This window comes from Coptis chinensis, chromosome 1, assembly GCF_015680905.1.
Source record: "Coptis chinensis isolate HL-2020 chromosome 1, ASM1568090v1, whole genome shotgun sequence".
NCBI lineage: Eukaryota > Viridiplantae > Streptophyta > Magnoliopsida > Ranunculales > Ranunculaceae > Coptis > Coptis chinensis.
The window spans coordinates 80712861-80729255 of NC_141456.1; the positions used below are offsets into that span (position 1 = coordinate 80712861).

At 33.9% G+C, this 16395-nt stretch overlaps 1 protein-coding gene across 6 annotated transcripts; it reads right to left on the reverse strand.

Annotated features, from left to right (window-relative positions):
- Positions 1 to 9786: 9786 nt before the first annotated feature.
- LOC147525382 (DUF724 domain-containing protein 7-like) lies at positions 9787 to 14982 on the reverse strand. 6 transcript variants are annotated; one of them, XR_015221513.1, is made up of 11 exons: positions 14427 to 14982; positions 12956 to 13328; positions 12564 to 12682; positions 12362 to 12446; positions 11970 to 12038; positions 11773 to 11835; positions 11488 to 11556; positions 11333 to 11395; positions 11085 to 11121; positions 10652 to 10800; positions 9787 to 10562 (listed from the first exon to the last, which is right to left on the reverse strand). XR_015221513.1 is itself a non-coding variant. In XM_086606924.1 (10 exons), exons 1-10 carry the CDS (start codon positions 14862 to 14864, stop codon positions 10493 to 10495), a joined length of 1386 nt encoding a protein of 461 aa, XP_086463050.1. In that variant the 5' UTR covers positions 14865 to 14982; the 3' UTR covers positions 10357 to 10492. The 6 variants fall into 6 exon arrangements, 4 of the variants coding, with proteins under 4 accessions (XP_086463037.1, XP_086463042.1, XP_086463050.1 ...); XR_015221514.1 differs by having other exon boundaries at positions 10425 to 10562; positions 10669 to 10800; XM_086606924.1 differs by lacking the exon at positions 10652 to 10800 and having other exon boundaries at positions 10357 to 10562.
- Between the last annotated feature and the right edge of the window lie 1413 nt (positions 14983 to 16395).

The following is a 16395-nucleotide window of genomic DNA, read 5'->3' on the forward strand; positions in this document are numbered from 1 at the left end:
CAGGTTCTTCCAACCTTGTAGCGGAACTATTATTTATATCATTCATGCGTCGGTGCGACCATGAAACCGTTCTCTAAGGAAAAGCTGGCTTGCACAGGAAGTCCATGCCTTTGGCTCAATTTAACATGCCTTTAACGTATCCAATTCTTATTACATTCGGTTCTTGGGGTTGACAACAGCATCGTCGACTCCTATTAATAATGTTACTCGCTATGGGCACAACCCCATTTTGTGTTGGGCGGACTCCAAAAATAAAATTATTTTATAAATTTGCCATTGACAAAAAAAAATTGTAATTTATGTTGGGCACCACCAAACTAAATACAAATAATTTGGAGCCAATTTGTTTAGCCTTTTTTTTTTTTTTTTTCTCTTTCATTCTTAATCCCTAAACTATTTTCCTTGCCCTTTTTCCCACCACCATCATCATACACCTCCAAAAAACCTAAGACTTTTTCCCTCCAATTCTCAATCTCAAAGCTCAACCCATTTATTCACTCTTTCTCCCAACCCTCAAAAATCAAAATTCTTCCACCACTTAATGATGGAGAACATTTTAAAGTAATTTTTTAAAAAATAAAAATAAAAGAGTTGGTTGAAGTAATGAAATTGAGGAACAATGTAATAATTATCCCATATAATAAAATCAAGTTTTTGTTTGTGTTTTTCAATTAGCGTAATTATGTTTTTTTTGGTTGTATGTGTTTTCCAATTGTAATTTTGATCAATTGTAATTTTGATCAAATTGATATGCTTTTGCCTTGGGAAACGGTCGAAATGGGTGGAAAAGATTGCTAATAGTTTATGCTTCGCAAGCATGCTAGATGAAATTCAATACAAGGGCCACCGTCCAGTCTGTGATAGTCTAAAGATCACCATTATGCGTGAGATGAAGAAGAAATCTGTTTTTGCTGTTACTTCAGAATCAAGTTCAAACAGAGTTGAATGGGATCTTATTCGCAGCATGCATTATGAGTCACTTAGATGGAGTGTTGAGGTTGAATTTGATGAGAGCATTTTATTATGGCTGCTATAATCACATCTCTACACTATATGATAGCCGGAATTTTAGGAGGAAAATTTCTCAACCGAACTGTGTATTTGTAATATTTCTATTTTATGATTTTAGAACCACCTCTCTTAATTATTCTAATCAGCTCCATCCTTTTTAAACAATTTACTAAAAACTCTCTCACTTTATTGAAATTAGAATTAGCTTCATATTATTTAAAATAATTTAGAAAACTTCATTCACATCACTCAAATTATATTCAACCCCTCCTAATGTTTTTATATTATTTTTTAGATTATAACTAGAATTCAAAAAATCATACTATCATAAAGATGTTAGAGCGACAGGTTTAAAGATTTGAAAAAACACCGATGCGTAGCACGGTTCGCATACTCATAACCACTACTACACATGAAAATAAAGAACGCGAAAATAAGGATGAAATGGCACTAAACTCTTTATATCCAAAAACATAGTGCTACATCACTAACACTAGGATATACGCCAGAATCGCAAGCAAGAGAACCACAAGAACAACCCAAATGCTCAATCCTCAGAAAAAATGAAAAACAAAAAGAGAGGCAAACATGATGACATTAAGGCAAACATGATGACATTAATAGCCTTACTAACAATTAGAGAATATACAAGAAAATAATTGACACCGAGGGGTGAAGAGCCTAAAATGTTATGTTCTAACATGATCTAGTAGTTGTATGAAGCAAATTTTCCAAATACTACTGTAGCAAATTTTAGGCCTTCGAATAGTCCACCGACAAGTTATAACTTCAGGAGTTCACAATGTGTTTGAAGAGGCAGGAATAGAAGATACTACTTACCATTTTGTTTTTTCTTGCTTTCAATTACAGTCACTCTAGCACTTGAGTCCAAAGATGCAGACTCCACATGTCTTTCACTTCAATATTAATACTTACAAAAGTGTCTTGGGAACAATTGATCGATGACAGTAAAAAGTGCTCATATATGATAAATGACACTGATTAGGATGCTAATCTGGAATCGTCGGAAAACATCAATACTGTAGCAAGCCCAATGTGTGCCTTTTTTATAACGGTATGCACCCGCATACTGGAGTTCACAACCTATATGTCGCCTTGAATTGTCCCACTGCATGTTGGAGGAATAAAAGAGATGGTCAAATAGAATGGTTTCAAGATAATTCAGTATCAAGGGCATAAAAAATCTCCCTTGAAATGCCAGGTAAAGGAGAGTTGTATCAGCATTCAAAACTTCACCATCTTGTCATTACTCGGACAGATTTAAGATAAGTGATAGTATATTAAAACCATTTTTATCAAGACAATTTGTCCCTACCAAACCCAATAGCAAGATCTGGACTACACGAGGATATCCCTATAGGGATGAGTGTTTCGAGATCCAACGGTCCGAAAATCAAAAACAAAAAGGAAGAGAGAGAATATGGGTTTGTTTTTGATTTTCGGACCGTTAAATCTCGGATCCAACGGTCTCGGCTGGCGTCCCTATAGGGATATCCTCGTGGTAGATGAACTCCAATAGCAATTGCTCAAGGATTAGATTGAAACAACAGACCATAATAATTTAAAAAATAAAGAAACTGCGATCAAGTAAATAAGGACGTGAAAATGAAAAACTAATAGACTTACACTACGAGGAATTCTCCATCACTGGAAACATTGAACGCGGAGATAGGGTCTCCGACACCTTGCTTTGACCCAATTCTCTTCCACGAGGCCGTGTCCCAATAAATAATACTTCCTCCTTGTCCTGTGTTAAATCTGAGATTGTCAATCAGTGAGCACCTTAAACAATAGAGATAAAAGAATCTGTACAGAGAACTAAAGCATACATCGCATTGCAGTACGTGATATAAAGAATTTGAGCTAGTATTATCTTTGGTTTGAGAGAATCGACAGAAAAAAAGAAGAAGAAGAGAGAATCGACAGAAACCAAACATCTCATCCTAGATATGAATAAAAAGTAAAACTTCAGTTATAAATATAAAAATTGAGGGGAATACAAAGGAAGAGAACTTTGGTGTAATGTTAACCAAAATTTACTTTGAGGATAATTGTCCTTATATTATTATCAAAAAGGTACTTAATAAAACTAAGGGGTTGTTTGTTTTTTTTGAATTCAGCATTCAGAGCCTCTTAAACTTAAGTTTTAAGCATTCATAGGCTCAAAACTTGTTTGTTTTTTTTAAAGTAGTTTAAACATTAAGTGGCACTTTTAGCATTCAGCATTCACTGAATTCTAATACTTGAAACAAAAAAGTCCCTTCTTGCCCTTTCTTAAGAACCCAATCTTAAGAACCCATCTACTTTCCTACCTTGACTTTTATGGTTTCAAAATAAGTTCTTCAAAATTTGATGTTGGCGTCACGGGTTTTTTTTTTTTTGGTGAATGATATCCACTTTGTTAAAAATAGAATTACATATATATATTCTGAAAATAAACAAAATATGAAAATAAACCGTTAAAATTATATTTGTGAAAGCATATTTTAAATAAATTTATTTATCATTTATTTTTTTCGATAATCCATCTCTTCTCTTCAAATATAATATATATTTTGTTTAACAAGAAATCAAGTTAGTGTTTAAAATAGATAGCATGAGTAAAATTGTCTGAATGATTTATATTCAGCCTTCAGAGCCAGGTTATTCTAACAAAAACAAACATGTTTTTTAGAATTCAAAGAATCAAAGATTTAGCATTCAGAGGATGAGCCATTCAGCATTCAGCATTCATAGGCTCAGAAAAACAAACGACCCCTAAGTCAGTGAATGGTAGGCCGCAAAAGGGAGTGAAGATTTGCACATTAGTGGTGAACTGGTGATACCGAAAAAATTAACAGAGCAAGCACAAGGAACGAATTCTAATACAGTTGCAGATCACAATGCTAGAAGAGGAGGTTATACCCGAAATACTTTGCCTGATGCAGGAATTAGCCGAGAGTTTTGTGTCATGAGAGACAACAGACTCAATCAAAATACTCGTATGGGAAAAAGCCGAGCGAAAGTCCTAAACTCAACCTCTCACGAAGGTTGGAGACGAAGGAGACTGGTACGAAGGGTGGTAACTGGTTAGAACTGGTTTTAAGTACATACCCCAAATTGGGCCGGGGTCTGCCCAACAACACAAAATGGGGTCTGCCAATAATAGGACCCATAATGATTTACTCGACAAACATTAATGTTCCAATTTTATTAGAATTCACAGATGTCAGACAAATTACTTGTGCTAATCATTTGCAATGTTAAAAATCACTAGCACGGCTATAAAAGTGCTAAATTCCTTAAATGGCGACCGGTGATCTGTAGTGAGATTACTCTTGTTTTTTGCTCAGAGCATGGAGTACTTGCATATTTGGCCTCTGGATATCTGGTAGTTGAACTACATGCGGAACATAAAGCGGGAATAACAAGCCTTTTAAAAGGAAGGGGAACTAGATGTTGCCAGAAATAAAGGAGAGAGCTTCTGGAAGTTGAATAGTATCCTTAAATATATATTATAGCTATACCCTCTTAACTCTATTTTTCAAGGCTTTACAGAGTCTCCAACTTTTTCTAAACTCTAATACTAATTACGAAAAAAAAAAATTCAAATATTTAGATATATATTATAGTTATACCCTCACCAATCTATTTTTTGGAGCAATTGAGAGACTCCAGTTTTTTCTAAACTCTATTACTAATTATGAAGAGTGTCCAACTTTTCATAAACAATATAGCTAATTACGAGGAAAAAAAAAACTAAATTACAAAAAACAATATTTTCAACCAAAAATGATTTTCCTAAAACCCTTACGTCACAAAGAATAGTTTCCACATTAATCTCAGACGAAGTTTAACATAATAAAGTTTCTTTCTAGAAAATGATAATGAAACTATAAAAGAACAAAAGAAAAGATGAATTGAGTTGCTCGAACATTTACTTTATGCATTTGTTAACCACACATGTGACTCGGAAAAAAGGAAAAAATAAATAAACTAATCATAAAATAAGTAATAGTGTACACAAAAAACAAATAAAATTGTATTGTATGCAATATATATATGGGTCTAACAAATAAAGTTGAATCAATTTGAGAGGTGTAAAATTTAGTCATAGTTAAGGATTTCAAAAACCACAGGCCACAATAATTATGACATATTTTAATTAAATTTACGAGTTTTATAATTTCCAATTTTAGCGGAATAACGAGATTCAGTTAAAACGGACATTGGCTTAAATAAATTATATAACTATTGATTTAGTTAAAATAGACGTTGGGCGTAAATAAATTATATACCAAACCAAACCAAAACAAATTACATATGGAAAATTAAATTATACAAAAAATAACATCACAAAATATATAATAGCAACTGGGAACCCCAATAATAACAAATATTTTCAAATATATATAATACTGCATGAAACTAATGTCAAAGAACAATTAACGAGAAATAGAAAACTAGATGCAAATGCATCGAACTAACCTCAAATAATATTTAATGGGAAATCGAAAATTGGATGCACATATAAGCATTAAACTAATCTTAAAAATTAATTAATGAACAATCAGAATATTGATACAACTGCATTAAACTAACCTCAAAGAATAGTTATCGGGAAATCAAAACTTGAATGCAAATACATCAAACTAACACTAACAAATAATTATCGGGAAATCAGAAACTGAATGCAAATGCATTGAACTAACCCTCAGAGATTAAATTACCGGAAAATCGGAAACTGGATGCAACTATATTGAACTAACCTAAAAAAATAACTATAAATTGGAAACATGATGCAAATGCGTGAAACTAATCTTTACAAATAATTAACGGGAAATCATAAACCGGATGCAACTACACTGAACTAATTTCAAAAAAAAAAAAAAATTGATGCAAATGCATTGAACTAACCTCAAGAAATAATTAACAGAAAATCGGAAATTGGATGTAAATTCATTAAACTAACCTCAAATAATAATTAACGGGAAATCAGAAACTAGATGCAAATACAACCTCATAGAATAATAAACGAGAAATCAGAAACTGGCCGGATGCAAATGTATTAAACTAATCTAAAAAAATGATTAACGGGAAATCGGAAACTGGATGCAAATGCATTGAACTGAGCTCGAAGAATAATTAGCAGGAAATTGGAAATTGGAAATTGGATGCAAATGCATTAAACTACAGCAAAGAATAATTAACAAGAAATCAGAAACTGGATGCAACTGCATTGAACTAACCTTAAAAAATAAATAACAGAAAATCAGAAACTGGATGCAAATGCATTGAACTAACCTCAAAATATAGTTGTGTTATATATTGTGGGAATGTCTCGATAAATATAGTTTTGCATTTAAAATAGTGTTTATCATATCTTTTTTCGTATAATTAGGAACACCTTGCTATTCAAGTAGTTTCAATATGGACTTCATCTTATTAGACAATTTCACAAAACTTCAATCAAACTTCTATTATTAAACAACAAATGAAGTTGAAGGGTTTTATCAATGGTGAGTTATTTTTTTTAAATAGAGAGTATGTGAGGTTTTCATGTTGTAAGAAATTTGGATGAGTGAGCAATATAATATCTGTATATAATAGTTATGCATATATAGTTGAATATATTTTTTAGAATAATTAATATGACAGGACCCGTTCGTAGATAATCTTTGAAGATCCCACATAGTGAGTCAGGTATATAATTTAAAAAATAATTAACAGAAAATCGGGAGCTGGATAATCTTTGATGATCCAATATAGTAAATCAAGCATAATTTATTTTTATGTCATGTTTGCAAGGACACTACATATGGATAAGTAGAAAGTTGGTATTACACACCACATTGGATAATTAAAAGGAAATCGAAAATTGGATTCAAATACATTGAACTGAGCTCAAAGAGTAATTAACGGAAAATCGAAAACTTTATGCAAATGCAATAAACTAAACTCAAAAAGTAATTAATTAGAAATCGAAACCTAATGCAACTCAGTATTAAACTAACGCCGAGAATAACTAATGGGAAATTAGAAATTGGATGCAAATACTTGAAAAATATTTAACAGTAAATCGGAAATGGTATGCAAAAATGCATCAAACAAACCTCAAATAATAATTAACGATGAATCAGAAATTGGATGCAAATGTATTGAACTAACCTCAAAATATAATTAACAGGAAATCAAAAACCAAATGCAACTGCATTGAACTAACCTCATAGAATAATTGACGGGAAATCAGAAACTACATGAAATTGCATTAAACTAATTAAAACCTCAAAGCATAAATAATCATAAATCATAAACTAGATGCAGATGTATTGAACTAACCTCAAAGAGTTATTAATGAAAAATCGAAAACTGTATGCAAATGTAATGAACTGATCTAAAGACTAATTAACGAATATAGAAACATAAAAAAATGGATGCAATGCACTGAACTAACCTCAATGAATAATTAACGAGAAATCATAAATTTGATGCAACTGCATTAAACAAACCTCAAAAAATAATTAACGGGAAATCGAAAACTTGCTGCAAATGCATTAAACTAACCTAAAAAAATAATCAATGGAAAATCAAAAATTGGATGCAATTGCATTGAATTAACCTCAAAGAATAATTAACGAAAAATCGAAAACTGGATGTAACTGCATTAAACTAAAATCATATATTAACTAACAGGCCGGGAAATCAGAAATTAGATGCAATATCCTTGATGAATATTTAACGGAAAATCAGAAACTGGATACAAATGCATTGAAATAACCTTAAAGAATAGTTAACTAGAAATCGAAAACCGGATGTAACTACATCGAACTACCCTCAAAGCATAAATAACCGGAAATTGATTGGAAGCTAGATGCGAACTAACTTCAAAAATAATTAACGGACATCGAAACCTGGATGCGATGTATTAAACTAACCTCAAAGAGTAATTAACGGAAAATTGGAACCTTAATGCAAATGCAATTAACTAATCTCAAAGAGTAATTAACTAAACATTGAAAACTAGATGGAACTGCTGACCAATTAATTTTAATGAATAACTAATGGGAAATCGTAAACTTGGTGCAACTACACTAAACTAACTTCAAATAATAATTAACGGAAATCAAAAACTTGATACAACTACATTGAATTAACCTCAAAGAATAATTAATGGGAAATCGAAACTAGATCCAACTACATACATTGAACTAGCCTCAAAGAATAATTAACGTAAAATTGGAAACTTGATGCAAATGCATTGAACTAACCTCGAAACATAGTTGTATTATATATAGGGAGAATATAATATCTCGACAAGTATAGTTTTGCATTTTAAGTAGTGCTTATTATAATTATTTTAGTATGATTGGAAATGTCTTGCTATTTAAGTAGCTTCAATATCATATTTGCCACATTGAGCATTCTCACAAAATTTCAATCAAACTTCTATTATTAAACATAACAACCAAAATAAATTGATGGGTTTTACCAAGATTTGGTGCTTTCGTTCGATAGAGAGTGGTGCAAGAAATTTAAACAAGTGATTAATATAATTTCCATATCTCATAGTTATGAATAGTTGCTAATATTTTTTAGAATAATTTAATTTAACGACACCCGTTCGTAGGATGGGTTCGAAAGCTAGTAATTAAGTTAAAGACAAAAAATCCTTCAAAGTGTTAGAATACGAGAAAACACTTTTCCTATTAAATGGTGGGTCAAATTAGTTTCAAACATGGAGACAGCCCATCCCCTTTACTATTGACTATTGCAGAAGATGCCTTGGGTAAAGGGATGCACTATATAACTCGGTCTAGTTTGATCAAACATTGGCCTAAGATATGTCTCAGTATCTTCTGTTGAGACATATCAGTGACTTCCTTTAACGATATCGATCAGCATGCCTTTGGCAATTCATAATTAAAGCCAAGTGTAAGATGTTTATGGTGGTTTTATATAAAGAAGGAAAGACTAAGTGATAGAGTAACAGGGCAGTGATGAGGTACATTGCCTGAGAATTATCTGGGGATTCCCCTTAATCCGGTTTTGGATACAAATCATACAATACACACGATGCTTACCAGTTGAAAAGTACGTAATTATGTTGTCTTTTCATGGCATAAATAAAGACTCTTATCAAATCTGCTCAGCATTCCCATCTACATGCCCACATGGGCAATATAAATGGAGCAAAACTTACATACGATGAACTTTGTATGGACTAGGGACACCTCCAAGTTGAGAAAAGTGTGCAAGCTTAGTCTGAACATGAAGTCGGCATTAGAAAGTTAAGAGAGATCAAGGCTTAATTGCTTATGAAACGTGCTTATAAATGATTGAATAATGATGATGACTTTGCTTAATTCATAAAGCTCAAGTATGCCTAGAGATAGTCAATTCCACGAGGTATTCTACTTGGCATATTTTACAATAACTGAGATCAATGGCCGAACACAGCAGAAGTCAATGTTTGATGGGATGAAAAAGTTTATAAAATGGAGAGAGAACTGGCTGAGCTCCACTTCCCTTCGGAGGCTGCAAAGGTAAGGCTTGCGATGCATGCTCTTCAAGCTAGGGCTTAGGTGGGTCTCGGTTTTCATTGGACTCGGGGACATTGACAGTTGGTGGATCACTAGGACACATTGGTTCTGTAATGGGGAAGTACACAATCTGTCTTTCGGAATTCTTGTTCGTTATATTTAGCAACAGCATAAAGAAGAGGCTCTGACAGACAAAACACAATAAAAGAGTAATGCGATAACAAGAACAAAAGGATGACAAAACAGGGTGAAAGAACTGAATAGCGTGAGACAGAAGGTTCGATTCCAGGACAAAGTATACGTTGATGTGTAGTATTAAGCTATACACAAGTCAGTTAAGTAATAATTCGTACAAAAACATTTCTGAGAAAGTTCACTCAGGATGGGTACTGACCATAGGTGACACAACTTTCCTCTCAAAATCAAGTCTGGCGACTTGAATTCTTTCTCTGATTGCATCAAGCCTCCTTTGTAACTCAACTACATTAGAGCCCTTCGTCTCCTTTTCCTTCATAAGCGTTTGAAGTTTGATGTTCAATTGGGTGATAGATTGCTGTACCTCATGAAGTTTACGCTTTTCCTCAGTGAGGTCTGATATAGCTGCCTTCAACCTATCGTCAAGCTGACTGCAGCTATCCTTGATCCTTAGCAAGTCTTCCTCTCGAGCTCGTATTGGCTGAACAATAAAACCAAGCTCTTCATAATCAGTTAGCACCTCCAACGTGTTTTCATACATGCTTCTGGGTTCATCAAGCTTTGCTTCATGTATTCCTTTCACCAAGTTAGCAAAGTCCAACATGTGCCTTATAGCATACCCTTCACGAAGCTCCACCCTATAGTACTCTAGAGGACGGAAGTGTGGCTGTTGTGGCATTAACTTGAAGACTTCCGAACACTCAATAAAACCCCAGAGAAGCGAGCGCTTGATGAATGGGAGGGTTTCAACCTGTCGTGGTAGAGGAGCTTTGTCCTGTTGGATTGCAGATGAAAATGTGGTTTCTGTGGTAACAACTGCATACAGCAAGATGATGAATGTTTAAGTGATGTCGAATGGAATAACAATAATAATTCTCGAAAGGAAAGTAGGTGGAATGAGGTACTTCTAGTAATGGTGTACTTTGAATAGATTTGGTGTTAGGTTTGAGGCCTTAGAACTTGTGTTTTTGTCGAACCTCCTTCTAATGACTATACTCTTAGGGAAGATATGTATGAGGATGATGCCTCAGGAACTCCATATGTAACAAGTTGACTATCAATAAAACAGGCGGGGGTCAGCCTTAATCCCAGCTTAACTTTTCAAAAAAAAAAAAGAGTGATGTCAAATGGAATAACAATAACAATAATAATAATGAAAAAAAGGGCTGTTAAAAGCACACAGAACATATTGTGTAACAGACGAGAGAATCCTAAACTTCCCAGCCAAAACCCTATCACCTAAGAGTATCAAGGTTTTGGTTCTTGCAAAACAAATCCTGATCCACGAAACATTTTTAACTAGTATACACAATCCAGCAATGCCTTTTTTGTTTGTACCTGAGCCTACTGATTGTCCTCTTTTCCTTTCCAAGACCTAGAAAATGCCAAAGGGTTTGTCAAAGAAAAACATAAGATACATTTTTGACTGGGGTCTAATGGAATTTCAGAACTTTCAAAGCAAGGAAGGCTGTAAAGTATATATAAGAAACACAGTAGAGATAGAATGAACATAGAATTACATGTATTGAGGTGAAGAGGGTCGAAAACTTCCCAAAGACAGAGCACTTCGTCTAGTCATTACCAACCTTTCGATTCAGATGGCACGCTCAAATCCGGAGCTTTTTCCATTCCTTTCTCGTGCCTATCACCTACAAGAACAAGGTTGTGGTTCTTGAAAAATAATTCCTGATCCAGAAAATAACATGCACTTTTTCTATACAATTCACTGGCGCTTTTTTACCTGAAACTATTGGTTGTTCTATTTTCCTTCTCAAGACCTTCTCTTTGCTAGTAGACTTATTTTCATGTCCTACAAATTTCAAAACAGTAAGTTATTCAAAGCAATGTGAAACATATTCGAGTAATGTGTAATGGAATGAAAGAATAAGATAAAATATAATAACAACAATAAAAATAAAAATAAAAATAATTATCCTAGAAGGCAAGAAGTATACAGAAATACTGTGCCTTAAACTGTTAAAGATAGTGACCAAAACTTCCAAACTCAGTGTGCTTCATTTGGTACCTTCTGATTGGAATGCATTGCTCACATCCAGTACTTTTGGCCTTCCTCTCTTGTGTCTTTGACCTTCAAGACGAAGGATGTTAATTCTTGAGAAAGAAATGCAGAGGCAATTTTACTAGTAATATAAACAACAACAACAACAATAGTAACAATAATAATTAAACCTATTCTACACAATTCACTAATGCGGTTTCTACCTAAGCCTACTGGCCGTCCTCTTTTCTTCGTCAGGACCTTCTCTTTGCTTGCAGATTCATTTTTAAGAACTACAAAATGCGAAAAAGTGATCAATAACACAAAATACGATACGTGTAACTGATTGAGAATTTCAGAAACATCCTTATTTCACAAAATGCGATGTTTAATGGAATTTCAGAAATAATAAATACAGTAGAAAGAATGAGACAAAAGAAAAATAAGGAGATCCATAGATGGAAATATGGAATGCAGACAAAACTGCATGCTCTTATGAATAAGAGTGTCTAAAGCTTCCATGAATTCATGATTCTGAGCCTCCAACTGAAAAGAATTCCTCTACAAAATATCCTTAACTTTTCTACACATTGATTTCACTAATGCTCTTCTTTACCTGAACCTACTTGTCTTCCTCTTTTTCTGTACAAAACCTGTTCTTTTTTATTTTTCATCTGTTTTGCTCCCTTCGATTTTATATCCTGTGCAAAAAAGGAAAATTAGAATGACTTTTTCATCGATAAAACCAACAAATGCATTCTTAAATGTATTTGGACTACCATTGCTGGTTAGGACTTGGGAGGAAAACATAGGCTTACAGTGTTGCACAATGGTTCTTTCAATTGCCCTGTAGGTACAACATCATGGTGCACCTTCTGCCGCTGCATACGAGGCTGAATGAAGCCAATATCCTCGGAGTCTGCTGCTTCAATGATATCTGAATTGAATCAGGAGAAAGGCAGATTCAATCGATAGTTTTCTCCAAATATAATTTCACTCTAAATTACCTTTTGTCTTATATTCACATTATATAAAGGTACATGAATGTGATTTAAGCGTGGTTAAGGAGCTAGATAACCCCTACCATTCTACTGATTAAATGAGAAGAGGCTGCAAAAAGGAGATGATTCCTTCAATGTGTCTTTCAAGTGAGATCTTACAATGAGTTCAGAGAAAAATGGAAGTTTGGCTTTTCTATTCTGAGACTTACTTCTATTGCTTTTTGTGGCTGAAAAATGATTTGCATCAGTAGGGCTTCTGATGAATGTTTCTCTTGCAGGACATTCCTTTTTGCATGTTGCAGTGTCTATTGTTTGCCCTTCCTTGACCCTCTCGAAAGGTATTGAAACCTCAGCATTGCTTTTAGGAATTGACTGCTTCATCTTTTCCTGGCTTAAAATTGCATCAGGAGAAGGCAGGCTTGTTCCTTTAAGAGTTGATTGATTATCCAATGCCATCTCCTGCTCAACGTCCAACACTCCACTTGGAGTTTGCAAAATGGACGTATTAGTGCCAAAAGCAGAGCAACCTGATGGATTAGGGGACTGAGAACTTCCTTCACTTTGTGCTAATACTGCTGTTTCCTGAAATAAGTACCCATGAGACCATGAGTGTATAAGTTGTTATCAGGCATAACTTCAAACTTTGCAGTATTCTTAAGTTTTGCATGTCAAGCATGGAACAATCTATATATAATCAAGTAAAGGGCTCAACATTGAGCAACATAGTCTGCATTTTCTTTTTTAGAAAAAATACCTGCCTAAAAGAGTAAGAGATACAGTTTCAGTAATTGCCTTGTGATTGATGTAGATATATAACAGACAAATTACAAGATAAATGATAATTTTACGTATCAAGACCCTTTATGTCTCGCCCATGGAACTGTTCAACTAAGCAACAATTTGAAAGAGCTCCAATCAAGTGAGGAGATATTTTATGAGACTCAAAAGTGAATAATTAACGCACTATGTAGGTAGTTGAGCTCATCCTCATTCATCATCCAGCGAAAGGAGACACTTTGCCACACCGTCCCCAAGGCTTAAGAAGACTGATTTTAGGCTATTTCTTTCAGCTAGATCGCAAACACTATATATAACTGAAATTTGAGCTAACGTATACTTTTTTGAGTATGTCTATCAAGTGTTATATCACTCGGATGGAAAAGTAGGAATCAGAGTAAAAGGAACAGGGAACTGTGTATGCTTTCCAGATCAAACAACATCAAAGCTTACCTCCAAAATGCAGCAAGGTATTAGAGGAAGTTAAACCAAGCAAAAAAAAAAAAAAAAAAGAGGAAGTTAGGTAACAAACTAGAGACTTATCTCACAACAAAACAAAAACCTTTTCACAAACAAAAAGACTACGCCAAACAAAACCTGAGATAACAGAATACCCATGTTACGTACAGAACTCAAAAAATACACAATAATACGTACGTTACAGAAGTAAAATAAAAACAAAACTCATCTTGCAAAAACTGAAAATACACATTACGCATGTAGTGAAAACTACATAATTACATAAACATAATCTGAACTACCCGTGGTCTAATAATGGAAATATATATATAACAAAATCCATGTATCAAAATGTGAAAACTCACAAAACCGATGCATATATGGTCCAAAAAGCAAAAAAAAAAAAACAAAGGAAATGAAGAATAAAAAACACATGTAGTATACTTGGTTTCGGGAAGTAATTAGCCATTTCTCATCGATCCATTCCATATGGGTCCTCAACTTGGAAGCATCAAACTCCAACTTTTCCCTTGTAATTTTGAAGAAAACAACGTACTTTGAACCCTCGTTAAGAAGTTTAATAATCTTTCCTTTCCACCACCCTTCACTATGAAAAGCATCCACTTGATCATTTAGCTTGAAAGATTGAGTACCAACTCCTTCGGGTTGAACAGGTCTTATCTGAGCAAAATCAATATATTCTCTCAAAGGGAAGTTTGTGTCTATATCTTCAACCAAGGTTTTGTACTGTATAAGATACTTGTTGCTCTTTTTGCTCTTTGTTGGACGTACTATAGTAGCAAGATACCATGACTCTTCAAATCCTTTATCCTTACTCGCTATTTCAACCTCTTGACCAATCATAAACTCTCTTTTCTTCATGCTTGCTTTAATACTATCGTTTTTTTTTTCTGCGAAAAGTTAATACCATTTAAGAAGATAGTGTAATTGAGACAGAGAAAGAGAAATGTTTTATATATGGACATAATGACCTAAAAATACAACGTACTGTACTTTGCAGCTTTTTACATTAAATACAATGTATTATTTTTCTTGCCTAAAAATACAAGATACTTTCAATTTTTTACAATTGATACCATCTGTTAAGTAGACCCAAACGGAATACGGTTTGGCCGTTTAAAAAAGCCCACGTGACTTGCACTCACCACGTTTTCTCAATTGTTTACAAATTGTATTTTTAGAACGCAACTAAGAACCAAACCTTCCCATTCTTGGTTGACTAACCTAAATTTCTTTTCGCGAATTTGCTTTTCTAAATCTCGATCCGAGCCAACGGTAAGCATTGTTTATTGTTGATGTCCACATTCTTTGTCTTTTGCTGTGTTTTTCTTGTTAAAGGTTTATTTTTTATAATGACAATCAACCATTGTTTACTGTTGATTGTTAAAGGTTTAGTTATCATAATTTTTTTGTCTTTTATGAAAAAAAAAACAGTTTAGTTGCTTATGCTATTCTCGATTTTCATATTGTTTAATTAACATATACTATTGTATTTTTTCAGTGGCTGACCACTATGTAGAAGAAGGGGTAGAGGATGAGTGTGAGGGATCTGAGAGTGATGATGACTATGAGGTTGAAGAGGAATCTGACACTGAATCTAAGGCTGCTAGCCTTGATCATATTAGTGATGCTGAAGAAGAGATCATCGAGATTAGAGCAGAGAAGATTGAAAGAAGGAATGCCAAAAAAAATGCAAAACAAAATGAGCAACCAAGTGGTTTAGTTGATGATGTTACTGAAATGCCTACTGAAAATGAGCATGATGATGTTACTGAAAATGAGCATGGTGGTGTTGATGTATTTGGTGGGATTGGTTATGAAGCAATGGGTGGGGATGGCAATGAACCTGAACTTGTTGATTCTGATGAGTATGACAGTCCTTCGACTGATGAGGATGGTGAGAGAATTAGGAAGAAGTCAATGTTTCCTATTTTTAATCCTAGGTGTGATACAATGACTCTTGAACCTGTTAAGGGCATGAGATTTGCAAATTGTGAACAATTGAGAGATTTCTTGAAAGATTATGCAGTAGCTAGACTTGTTCCTTTGAGTTTTTCTAAGAGTGCAGAAAAATATTTGCTTGTAGAGTGTAGAAATTGTACTTGGAGATTGTGGGCAACTTATATGCAAAAAGAGAAATCTTTTCAAATCAAGAGTTTGTGTAATCAGCACACATCTCAAAGAGATTTCAAGATAAAGATTGCAGATGCAAGGTGGCTGTGTAAGAAGTACATGTCAAAGATTGTTGCAAACCCATGTTGGAAACTGAAAGAGTTTAAGCAAGATGTGGATGACACATACAAAATTGTAGTATCTGAAGTGAAGTGTTATAGGGCCAAGAAGTTAGCTATGGCTGAGGTAGAGAGTTCTTTGAGAGATCACTATGGTAAGT